This window comes from Orycteropus afer, unplaced genomic scaffold (genome assembly GCF_000298275.1).
Source record: "Orycteropus afer afer isolate SDZICR_OR568_19922 unplaced genomic scaffold, OryAfe1.0 scaffold00582, whole genome shotgun sequence".
NCBI classification, from domain to species: domain Eukaryota; kingdom Metazoa; phylum Chordata; class Mammalia; order Tubulidentata; family Orycteropodidae; genus Orycteropus; species Orycteropus afer.
The window spans coordinates 82,776-95,629 of record NW_006922169.1 but is presented as its reverse complement, the minus strand read 5'-3'; the positions used below and the strand labels follow the sequence as shown (position 1 = coordinate 95,629).

At 56.5% G+C, this 12,854-nt stretch overlaps 1 protein-coding gene across 1 annotated transcript in view; it reads left to right on the top strand.

Moving 5' to 3' along the window:
* Nucleotides 1-11,747, top strand: part of CDH4 (cadherin 4) — a 628,838-nt gene extending 617,091 nt beyond the window's left edge. The window contains 5 exon segments of the mRNA XM_007956202.1: nt 3,198-3,431; nt 4,682-4,915; nt 6,538-6,677; nt 7,956-8,120; nt 11,541-11,747. Of these exon segments, the coding sequence (XP_007954393.1) occupies nt 3,198-3,431; nt 4,682-4,915; nt 6,538-6,677; nt 7,956-8,120; nt 11,541-11,747 (980 nt within the window).
* Nucleotides 11,748-12,854: the final 1,107 nt, after the last annotated feature.

Genomic DNA, 12,854 nt, shown 5'->3' with positions numbered 1-12,854 from the left:
AAAGTGTTCAGTGCAGATCAGTGAGTAAGCACAAGCCCGCCCGTGCTTACCTTGCTCCCGGAGACCTGGTCCCTCTCGGGAGGGTAACAAGGGAAACTTGAGGCTTGAATTTTTTCTTCAGTTCTTTCAGCTTGAGAAATGCTGAGTGTGTTCTTTCCTCTTGGTTTTCTAACTCCAGGTCTTTGCACATTTCATTAGAATAATTGACTTTGTCTGCTCAAGCTGCTCTTTGAAATCTTCTGTTCGTTCAGCTCTTTTATCTTGTCATCTCTTTGATTTGCTTTAGCTACTCTCAAGAGCAAGCTTCCGAGTCTCCTCTAACATCCATTTTGGTCCTTTCTTTCCTGTCTTCTTAATGACTTTTTGCTTTCTTCATGTATGATGTTCTTGGTGTCATCCCACAACTCATCTGGTCTTTGGTCATTGCTGTTCAGTGCATCAAATCTGTTCTTCAGATGGTCTCTAGATTCAGGTGGGATATAATCAACATCGTATTTTGGCTCTCGTGGACTTATTTTAATTTTCTTCAGCTTCGGTTTGAACCTGCATATGAGCAATTGATGGTCACCCCACAGTCAGCTCCTGGCCTTGTTTTGACTCAAGATACTGAACTTCTCTATAGCCCCTTTCCACAGATGTGGTTGCTCTGCTTCCTGTGTATTCCATCTGGCAAAGTCCACATGTAGAGCCGCCATTTATGTTACTGAATAACGGTATCTGCAATGGATAAATCACTGGTGTTATAAAATTCCAGGACGGGATCGCTGGCATTATTTCTGTCATCGAGGCCTATTTTCCAAGTACTGATGATTCTTCTCTGTTTCCAACTTTCACATTCCAGTCACCAGTAATTATCAACACATCTTGATCCCATGCCTAGTCAATTTCAGATGCAGAAGTTGGTAAAAATCTTCAATTTCTTCATCTTTGGCTTTAGTGATTGGTGCATAAATTTGAATAATAGTGTTCACTGGTCTTCCTTGCAGGTGTATGGATATTATCTACCACTGACAACACTGTACTTCAGGATAAATCTTGAAACATCCTTTTTGACAATGAACGTGAGGCCATTCCTGTTTGATTTGTCATTCCTGGCATAGTAGACCCTATGAATGTCCAACTGAAAATTGCCAATACCAGTCCACTTCAGCCCACTAATGCCTAGGATATCGATCTTTATGCATTCCATTTCATTTTTTTACAACTCCCAATTTTCCTAGATTCATACTTTGTACATTCCACATTTTCATTATTGATGGATGTTTGCATCTGTTTCTCCCCATATTGAGTCATGCCTCATCAGCTAATGGCGGTCCCGAAAGCTTTACTCCATCCACATCATTAAGATTGACTCAACTTTGGGGAGGTAGCTCTTCTCCAATCGTATTTTGAGTGCCTTCCAACCTGAGGAGCTTGTCTTCCGGCACTCCATCAGACATTGCTTCATGGCTCTGCATAAAGTTTTCCAGTAATGTATCAGACCGTGTTTCACTGCTATTCATGAAGTTTTCAGTGGACAGGTTTTTTTCCGGAGTGGATGACCCTGTCCCTCTTCCCAGTCTGTCTTTGTCTCACACCATGGGTGACCTTGCTGGTATGTGAAATACTAGTGGCATACCCTCCAGCCTCATAGCAACACACAACCCACCACAGCACGACAAACTGACAGACAACTGGTAGTTCCTACCATCTCCTTATCAACTATTTCTAAAGGCAGGAGCCACCCACATTGTCATAAATGGGCTTGGCTGTTTCCTGGAAGATTAAGAGACAAGAGACACCCTGTACGGTGTCGTCTTTTTTTTTTTTTTTTTTTTTTTATATTCTATTCTTTTTGTTGTTTGTTTTTTGTTTTTTTTTTTTTTTTTTTTTTTTTTTTTTTTACGTACTCCACCTGCCTCGGCCAAAAAAGCGACTGTCCTTCTGGACCCCAGGCCCTGCTGGTGGAGCCAGGAAAGTGCAGGAGGGTGGGGAGCAGGGAAAGGCTCTGCCCTGAGAAGCTCCCAGGCTTGGAAACACAGCAGGGACGGCACCCCTGCTGCCAAGCATCCTTGGAGCCTCCCTGGGCCCCCAGCCTGGGGTACTGAGTCAGGGAGCTGTGATTGAGGGTGCAGCTCTGAGCTCTGGGAGTGTTAGTCAAAGGTGTGCCTGTTGTCTGTGTGTGTGTGCACACATGAATGCACACATAGCTGGGATGGGGCTGTGCCTCGGGGGGGTGTCTTTGCATGTGCTCTGTAGTCGAGGGACTAGGGTGGCAGGTGTCCGTGTGGGTGGGGACCAGGACATTGGTTGTGGCTGGGTATCCCTTATGCTGAGTGTACCTGTGTGTTCTGTGTACAGCCATGTGTCTGCGCATCTGCACTGCATGTGTGGTGGAGACCATATGTGTGTCCCTGTGTGTACTGAGTGGGTCTGTCCTATGTGTGTGGTGGTGGGACCATCCATGTGTCCCTGTGTGTGCTGTGTGTCTTTGTCTGTCCTGTGTGTGTGGTAGTGGGACTATCAGTGATTGTCCCTGCATGTTTAGTGTGTCTTGTGTGTCTGTCCTGTGCGTGTGATGGTGGGACCATCCATGTGCTCCTGCATGTGTTGAGTGTGTGTCTGTCCTGTGTGGTGGGACCATCCATGTGTTCCTGTGTATTGAAGGTGTCTTTGTGTCTGTCTTATGTGTGTGGTGGTGGGACCATCTGTGTGTCCTTGCATGTATAGAGTGTGTCTGTCCTGTGCATGTGGTGGTGGGACTATCTGTGTGTTCCTGTGTTGAGCGTGTCTGTCATCCTGTGTGGTGGGACCATCCATGTGTTCCTGTGTATGTTGAATGTATCTGTGTGTCTGTCCTATGTGTGTGGTGGTGGGACCATCTGTGTGTCCCATGTATAGAGTGTGTCTGTCCTGTACATGTGGTGGTGGGACCATCCATGTGTTCCTGTGTGTGTTGAATGTGTCTGTGTGTCTGTCCTACATGGGTGGTGGTGGGACCATCCATGTGTCCCTGGTGTTGTATCTGTGTGTGGGTCCAACATGTGTGGTGGTGGGACCATCCATGTGTCCTTATGTGTGTTGAGTTTGTCTGTGTGTCTGTCCTACGTGTGTAGTGGTGGGAACAGCTGGGTGTGGTGAGTGTGTTTGTCCCCGTGCCTGTCCTGTGTGTGGCTGTGATGTGCCTGTGGTGACTGTGTGTGCACGTCTGCCCACAGGGATCCCCCCGGCCAGTGGCACCGGGACCCTCCAGATCTACCTCATTGACATCAATGACAATGCCCCCGAGCTGCTGCCCAAGGAGGCACAGATTTGTGAGCGGCCAGGCCTCAACGCCATCAACATCACGGCGGCCGACGCCGACATCGACCCCAATGTTGGCCCCTATGTCTTTGAGCTGCTCTCCACGCCGGCCACTGTGCGGAAGAACTGGACCGTCACCCGCCTGAATGGTGAGGGCCTTGGCAGAGGAGGGCTGAGGAGGATCGGGCTGGGCTGACGCAGTCCGGGGGGCCCCAGTAGCAGGGAGACGGTCCGGGAGGCTCTGGCCCTCCAGGAGAGCCCCCCACAGGGATGAGGAGAGGGGCCACGTCTCCGTTGCTCAACCACATTCACTCGGTCCTCTGCCCGGGAGGCCGTCCCTGGGGCTGCTTTCTGCTGTTTTGGGCAGTGCAGCCCCTGCAGCCTTGCGGCACGATCCGGCATGCTGCTGGCGACGTCAGGGCCAGTGATGGGCCTGGGCCCAACTGTCTGCCTCCTTAGTTATTTCCCTCGCCCAACGTGTGATCTGAAGGGGGCAGAGCCCTGAGGTGTGGGCGGCACTGTGGGGACACCCTCTCGACCACGATGCCAGCGTCCAGTCCCGCACTCACCAACGCTGAATGCCACCATTTTCGGAAGCCCTGGGCCGGTTTTCTGGGCCAAGCTCATTTTCCCCTTCCACATCTCTTGCCTGCGGGCGGGCCTTCCACAGTCACCACTGTGCTTTCCTCGTGAGCGGTGTTCGGGCCTCTGCCCCTTTCTCTCCGCACCCCCTCGCTGCCCGATTGTTAAGCTACTGAGCAAGTGAAGTCTTCATCCTACGTGTCACAGTTGCTCACTTGTCTTGGACTGCCCGGGTCTGTTTTATGGTGTGTTGTGTGGGTGCTGTTGCATTGTACATCTGTGCATTTGGGGTGTGTGGTGTGCGTTTGTGGTTTATGTTAGATGTGGTATGCATGGCATGCGTGTGGGGTGTGTGCTGTGTGTTGCATGTGTGCTGTGTGTGGTGTGTACATGCCATGTGTGCCACATGGTGTGTGTGCTGTGTGCTGCATGTTGTGTGGTGTGTATGTTGTGTGTGTGGTGTGAATATGGTGTGTTGCATGTGCTGTGTGTGGATGCTGTGTGAGCTGTGTGTGCACCGCGTGCTGTATATAGTGTGTGTGCTATGTGTGTGCTGTGTGCTATGCACTGAGCACGTATATGCTGTGTGCACTGCATGCCGTATGTGGTGTGTATATTCTGTGTGTGTTGCATGTGGTGTGTGCCGTGTTTGGTACGTGTGTGGTGCATGTGCTGTGTGTACTGTGCATGCGGAAGGAGCGTGGTGCTGACCAAGCCTGTCTCAGATCTCCACACCACCAGACATGGGTGTCGTCCTGGGATGTGTGCCCAGCTCGGGGCCACCCCCCACTCACGCACACTGTCTCGCTCTGGCCAGGTGACTACGCCCAGCTCAGCTTGCGCATCCTGTACCTGGAGGCAGGCGTGTATGACGTCCCCATCATCGTCACGGACTCCGGGAACCCCCCGCTGTCCAACACATCAATCATCAAGGTCAAAGTGTGTCCGTGTGATGAGAATGGCGACTGCACCACCGCGGGCGCAGTGGCGGCAGCCGGCCTGGGCACAGGGGCCATCGTGGCCATCCTCATCTGCATCATCATCCTGCTGAGTGAGGGCCAGGGGGACGGGGACGGGGGACTGCGGACAGGGCTGGGGGGACAGGGACACAGGGATGGAGGGATGGGGATGGGGGATGGGAGACAGGGGGCTGGGACCAGGGCCAGGGGGGTGGGGGGCCAGGGAAGGGGGGGACAGGGTGACAGGCGCCAGGGTAACAGGAGGATGGGGGGGATGGGGGATGCAGGGACAGGGAACAGGGTGATGGGGGCTGGGTGATAGAGGCCGGAGTGATGGAACTGGGATGGCGGGAGGCCAGGGTTGTGGGCACAGGGCCCTTCTGTGGGTACCAAGCCACAAGAAAGGTCTCTGGGTACTCTCCATCCAGGCACAGGGCTGGCTCGAGTCCAGCTGCTCAGGTTGTCTCCAAGAGCCCATCTCCTTCCTGCCTCCCCACTTGGCCTTCCAGAGTCCTTGTGCCCGAGGCTGACTCACATCTATCCTGGCAGTGGTGGAGAGAGTTCCTTTCCTGCCAGTACCCAACAGATTGTACCAGCCTCTGTTATATGCACACTTAGAACCAATCACCAGCCAGGGAGTGGGCTGTGCTTATTGGCTCAGCCCAAGTCACATGTCCCACCAATCTCTCAGCTTTCCCAGAACCTTGGGACTCCCCAGTGGGGCCTGGGGGAGGGGCAGGGGTGCTGGAGAAACCACCTGAGAAGCTCCCTATACCCCCTTCCCACCTGGACAGTCGCCTGTTCCAACCAGAGCCCCACTGGGAGGCAGGGTGGGAAGGTGGGGAGACAGGGTGGAGGCCACTCCCCATCCCAAACACCAGGTTCCAAGGGAGGGTCTGCTCCTCCCCTCTTCCTCCTTCTGGGGTCTCTGCCGAGACACTTTGTGCCTAAAGACACCCCCTGTCCACCTAACCCCCACCTTCTGTGGTCTGGAAAAGTAACTGCCAAAAAAACTTGCGAGGAGGAAGGTTCTGCTCCACATGGAAACGTGGTTCCTCCATAGGTGACAGGTGATTAACAGATGATTGATAGATGGCTAGACAGATGATGGACAGATTGAAGGATTATAGGTAAGCTAGATGATCGATAGGTCATTAGATGAGAAACAGATGGAGGAGTGATGGATGACAGATAGAAAATAGATGTTGCTGTTGGGTCCCATCAAGTCAGCTCCGACTCATAGCGACCCCAGCGTGTGACCCAACGAAACACCGCCTGGTCCTGCACCAGCCTCATGGTCCTTGCTGTCTGTCCAGATCTCTCAGATAGCGTCCCAGTGCCAGGCCGGGGGCGGAGCAGAGGGCCCGCGCAGCTCTTCCTTGCACAGTGTGTGCATGTGTGTGTACACACACACACCCCAGAGGCGTGTACACACGAGTGCACAATGCACTCATGGGAGCACACATGCACACTGCATGTACATATGCATGCACTCAAGAACACAGACACGAGGCATACACACACGTGCTTCTGCACAGAAACATGCACACATGTATATGTGCATCACAGATCTATTCATACGTGCAGGTGTGCACAGGCATATGCACCGCATGTGCACCAATGTACATGTGCATGCATATACACACATCACACACAAGCACGCAGGAGCACTTGTGTGTACACACGCATGTGCTCACCACACCCCCGCCCACAGCCATGGTCCTGTTCTTCGTCACGTGGATGAAGCGGCGGGAGAAGGAGCGGCACACGAAGCAGCTGCTCATTGACCCTGAGGATGACGTGCGCGACAACATCCTCAAGTACGACGAGGAGGGGGGCGGCGAGGAGGACCAGGTGAGCCCGGACCACCTCGCACATGGACAGTCATGCCGCACGCCTGCACCCTCCCCGCACACTAACAGTCATTTCACACACCAGGCACTGATACCACACGCCTGCATCCACCTCGCACATGGGCACTCACACCTCAGGCCAGGCACTCACACCGCACGCCTGCACCCTCCCTGCACATGGGCATTCACACCTCATGCCAGGTACACACACCCCACACGCCTGCACCCTCCCACATGCTGCAAATCACACCTCAGGCCAGGCACGCACACCACACACCTCCACCTGTCCCACACACCGGCACTCGCATCACATGCCTGTACCCTCCCTGCATGCTGGAAATCACACCTCATGCCAGGCACTCACACTGCACCCTTGCCCCCTCCCTGCATGCCAGATATCACACCTCATGCCAGGCACTCACACCGCATCCCTGAACCCTCCCCGCATGCTGGCAATCACATCTCACACTAGGCACTCATACCACACACCTGCACCCTCCCACATGCTGGAAACACACCTCATGCCAGGTACTGGCACCGCATGCCTGTACCCACCCCACATGCCAACAATCACATCTTACACCAGACACTCACATCACACACCTCCACCTGTCCCACTCACCGGCATTCGCATCACACGCCTGCACCCTCCCCACATCCCGGACATCGCACCTCATGCCAGGCAGCCGCATCACGCCTGTATCCTTCCCCCATGCTGGAAATCACACCTCATGCCAGGTACTTGCACCACACGCCTGCACCCTCCCCACATGCCAGCAATCACCTCTCACACCAGCACTCACACCGCACGCCTGCACCTGCCCGCACACCGGCACTCACACAGGGCTCACTCTCAGGTTTAACAGTCACACTTCATCCTCCTTCCCGGTGTGAACATGCTGCATGACCCTGCTAGGCACTCAGGGAAGGTGGCATGGGACTTTTCGTCTTCTCAGCCCTTGACTCCCTGCCCACAGTCACATCCTCAGATGCCAGCCTGGCCCTGTGCCCCCGCACCACCCACCAGGCGACAGTGTGAGCTTTCCCAGCCCCAGCTCCGCTGCCCCTGGCCCTCCGCCCCATCAGCCCGGCTCCCTTGGCTGGCAGGTGGGGGGGGACAGAGGACAACACACGCCTGTACTGCAGACGGGAACCTGGGAAACTCTTCCCAGGGCTGCAGAGTTGTCAGGGGAGCAGGAAACCGAGGGTGTACTCGGAGACGCTGCCCCTGCCCCCCCTCTGATTGGCCTCCTCTCCACCCCGCCATGCCGCCCCCCAGGACTATGACCTAAGCCAGCTCCAGCAGCCGGAGAGTGTGGAACATGTTCTCAGCAAGGCCCCTGGGGTTCGGCGGGTAGACGAGAGGCCCGTGGGCGCAGAGCCCCAGTACCCAGCCAGGCCCGTGGTGCCCCACCCGGGGGACATCGGTGACTTCATCAACGAGGTGGGTGCCCAGGCGGGGCCCAAGCGGAGTCGCGGCAGGGCTGGGGGTGTTGACCAGACAGCTGAGTGCCTGTGCACCAGCCCCTGGCCATGTGGACCACAGGGCACCGCAGACCGTGCCTGCCTGAGAACTCCACACCACACCCCATCCCACATGGCAGGCTGGCACTGAGAGGTCCTCTGTGAGTGAGGGGTCCAGAAGTCCCCTCTCCCACCTGTGTCTGAAATTCCACCATTCGTGAGGCCATGGGTCTCCCCATAGGCTGCACGGCCTACCTCCCAGCTGTCTTTGTCCATTGCCCCGGGCCCACAGTGGGACATGCTGCCCTCCTGAACCCCTGGGTCCCAGGACAGGCCCCCTGGGCATGGACAGGGCCACAGAGAACTCACCTCCCCATTAAAAGTAAATCCCATGAACCCCTGTGGAGATGAGCAGCAGGTTCAGAACTAGGTTTGTGCTGGCCCAACAGTGGGCTGTGAGGCTGTAGGCAGACTGTCCTCCATCCTCCTGTCAGTGGGGCCATAACCCCCACCTCTCAGGCACAGGGTCCGCGTGTGCACACACGCACGCACGCACACACACACTAAGGGCCCATGGCCACATCCCTGCAGTAGCAGGGACACTGATGGCAACTGAGGGGACAGCTCTCAGGAGCACAATGGCAGAGGCGGGCCGTGGTATACAAGGTTCATGGAGCACTCTCGAGCTCCAGTGTTGGACTTCTGGTCAATGGCCACTGGGAGTGACCTTCCCTGTCTCTGTTCCAGTTCTTGGTGCCCCAACAGAGGAAAATGAGCCCCAGCCTCAGGCACAGCCCAGGCCAGCCCCGTGGGCCTCCCACAAGCCCTGCCCACAGGCAGCAGGCTTCCTGAGTGGCGCCCGACCATGTACCCTGGTGCCAGTCCCAACATGAGGGCTTGGAGGCAACTCAGCATCCAAGTCCCATCAAACACCCGGCCCAGCCTTTGATCTTCCAGTTCACCAGGGAGGTTTAAACACCTACTTACAAGTTTCCCAGAAAAACGAAAAGCAAACCCGCTGCCGAGTCTGTTCTGGGCCGTGGCGACCTGTTTGCTAGGGCAGAACCGTGCCTCGGCATCCCCTTGGCTGGAATCTTCACAGAAGCCGATCCTCAGGCCCTTCTTCCCAGCGCCCCTGGCAGATCTGAACCACCAGCCCTTAGGTTAGCAGCTGATCCCACACTGCTCACACCACCCCAGGACCAACTTACCCAGAGAAATACTAAACTCACACTTCCAAGTGAGTAGCTCCCTGCCTTTGCGTCCTTCCTCCTTCACTGTAAAGTGTATAAATGAACCGTCTGCACCAGGCAATGAGAGGCTTTTCCCAACAAGTCATGTCCCAGCAGTGAACGTCCAGCAGCCCAAGCACGTCTCCCCCACAGGCCCTTCGTAAATGGTGCTGGTCCCTGCGCTTTGACCACCTGCTCTCTGCTACCATGTTTTTTTCAAAAGCGACATCATCTACATCTCAGCCTATGTTGGAATCTAACTTTGAAAGAACTCATTTAAATAGGGAAGGATTCAGGGGAGATACAAAGACATTTCTAAGAACGTTCCCCACAACAGAACACATCCCGGATGGCACATGAAATTTCTACAACTGCCCAACACTGATGCTTCTCAGACCCCATTTGCTGTCTCACCTGTAATAAAATGTTGAAAACCCCAGAAAGTAGACCCCCTATTTAAAAGCCCACCTCTAAATACTCTTGGAGAAGCTCTGGTAGCGTAGTACCTAAGGCACTTGACTGCTAACCAGAAGGCTGGGGGTTCAAATCCACCAGCCACTCCTCACAAGGAAGGTTGGGCAATCTACTTCCATAGTGGTACTGCCTCGGAAACCCAAGGAGGGGTCGCTATGAGTCAGGTGTGACTTGATGGCACATAACAACGACAACAGATACTCTTCAAGGAAATTAAAAAAAGAAACAAATCATTCAGTACTGAAAGATGACAGCCACACACACACCCCAGGAAGGAGATTGGGCCAAAGCAGTATTCTGAGGAAAAGGCATAGTGTGCCATATATTCACAGAGAACTAGAAAGAATGAACATGAAGGAACTAATCTTTCAACTCAGGAAGTTGGGAAAAAAGACAACAAATGTCCCCAAATGTCAGTATCAAATATTCATCCCCAACAAATATCCCCAAGAAGGAAGAAATGAACAAAGACAGCCAAACACAGTCACATGTGACTCCTTCCCAGGACTGTGGCTGGCCTCAAAGCCAACAGGCCTATGCAGTTCCATCTCAGACCTGGTCCCTCCCCCTGGAAAGGTCACACAGTGTGAAGCTACAATCCCCTCTCTCTCTAAAAAGACAGTGGGTCTTGAATCCTAATGTGAGACCGTCTTGTCCTCTGAGTCTGTGAGAAACTGTTTTCAGCAGAAGGGATCTGTATGTAAATGCCCGGGGTATAACTAGCTGGATCCTCCCCACGTGGGGTGCAGAGAAGTCTCAAGAGCCATTTGGGGACTGCAGACATGGAGGAAAGGCTGGCTCCTGTCCTAGCGGGTAATTTGGGGACTCAGTGCTGGGAGGAGAACTAAAGCACCAGGGGCTCCAGGAAGCGGGGCTGGTGACACCCCGAGGCCCCTCAGGAGGAACAGTGTGGGCAGTGACAAAGCGGGACCCACCTGTGCAGGTGAAGACTCCCGCGCGCACCTGGTGGGTCCCCTTAGGCCCTGCCGTTCAGCCCACAGCCCTCCAATCCACGGCTTTCCGTTTCACTTCACCCACCTTGACCTTCTAAACCCGGACGACAAAACGCGGCCGGCAGGAAGCTGTGGGTGCGTTTCTTCTGCCTACTCGTGTTTATTTTGTTTCAGTTTCCAATCTTAGCCGGGGACCCCAGGAAGCCTGCGTTGGTAGTGGGGGAGGGAAGGAGCCAGGAAGACGCAACATCAAGCCAGTGGCCACTGTGCACCCGGGGCTCAGTCCCACGGGGAACGGCGGGGAGGCAGCACACAACATGCCCCTCAGAGCGGGTCCCACCCGATCCACCCCTGGGGCTCCAGGTGAAGGGCTGCTCCCAGGCGCCAAACGCTGGGGGCGCAGGCCCTTGCAGGAGGCGCTGGCGGTGCCGGCACCGTGGGCGCGGGTGTGAGGCTGTCCGTGGGAATGTCTACCTCGACTCCTCGGGGTCGGGCTCCTGCCCACCCGAAGTGCGCGCTCCCACGTGGGCCCAGCCCACTCGCCTCCCCATGGATCTCCCAGGACACCGGGGCATGTCATTGCGTCTCCTCTCCCGCCGGGTCGATCCCCGGGACGCCCTAAAGCTGAGCGCCCGCCGTACACGGTGCACCTCTACTGTGGCCCGCCCGCCCGGCCGCCTCCTCCGGGCCCTGCTGTCCCGTCGGGCCCCGCGCCCTCACCCCGTGTCTCTGTGCGCCCAGGGCCTGCGTGCCGCCGACAACGACCCCACAGCGCCCCCCTACGACTCCCTCCTGGTCTTCGACTACGAGGGCAGCGGCTCCACCGCGGGCTCCGTCAGCTCCCTGAACTCGTCCAGCTCCGGGGAGCAAGACTACGGCTACCTGAACGACTGGGGGCCGAGGTTCAAGAAGCTGGCGGACATGTACGGGGGCGGAGACGACGACTAGGGAGCCCACGCCCCGCCCGCAGCGGAGACGTCAGCGGTGGGCGGGCCCGAGGCTGCCGGCCCCGCCCCGGACATTGCGTCAGCGGCGTCAGGAGCCCCGCCCGCCCCACCCGAGCTGTCGAGCATGAACACTTGGCGCCTGCGCGCTGGGCCCCGTGGTAGCGGCCGGAAGGAGAGCGAGAGGCACTGTCTTAACTTGAATTTCTTAGAGCAGAAGCACTGTTTTTAAAACAATGAAAGTGCCTTTTGGTACATGTATCCGATCCCCTCAAACTCAGGAGTGACTCAAACAAGCAGGCAGACCAAGCTCCCGCCACCCCGCGCCCCGGCCCCAGCGGCACCGAACCCTGAGCGGTGCCGCGGCACCCCATCCTTGAGTGCCACCCCGGCCCTGAGCGGGACCCTGCCGTTGAGCATCACCCTGGCCCCGGAGGCACCGCAGCCCAGGTCAGAAAGGGAGGAATGAGAGAATGCTGGTTGGGGTTGGGGTTGGGTGCGTTTGGTTTGGGTCTTGGTCTTAGAGAGGGAAAGCTGGGTAACTGGCTTAGCGAGATTTGCCGAGAACAGTTAGTTTGGGTTCCCCCATCAGACGGTCCTCTGCTCCTCGCCTTCCCCCCATCCAGCCCTCTCCTGGGGCCCCTCGGGGATCCAAGGGCAGCCGGGCTCAGCTTTGGGTTCCGGCAGCGGAGAGCTGGCCAGGGCCAGCCAGGCCACAGGGACCAAAGGGGCCGGCGTGGTGGGTGTGGCTGCCCGACTCTGGGCGCTCAGATACGAGGCAGAAGAGGAGCTCCCCCATCCCCAGGGTCCCCCCAGCCAACCTAAGGCCTTCAGGGCTGACTCACCCCCAATACCACCCAGACCCCTCAGCCTCCTGGCCCAGCGCAGCATGGTGGCCCCGGCATCCCAGCCCACCCGGCCAGCGTCCTGCCAACCTTGGTGGCCCTCAGGCTGGGCTCCCGCAGGCCGCCATCGGGCCTTGCACACCTACAGACACCTCTGTCCCTCACGGGCAGGCGGTGTCCTGGGCGAGCAAAGCCTCCTCCAACACGGGGACCCTGGCCGCTAGGACCCAAGCCTGCTGGTGTATGTGAATGCCTGATGGTGGAGG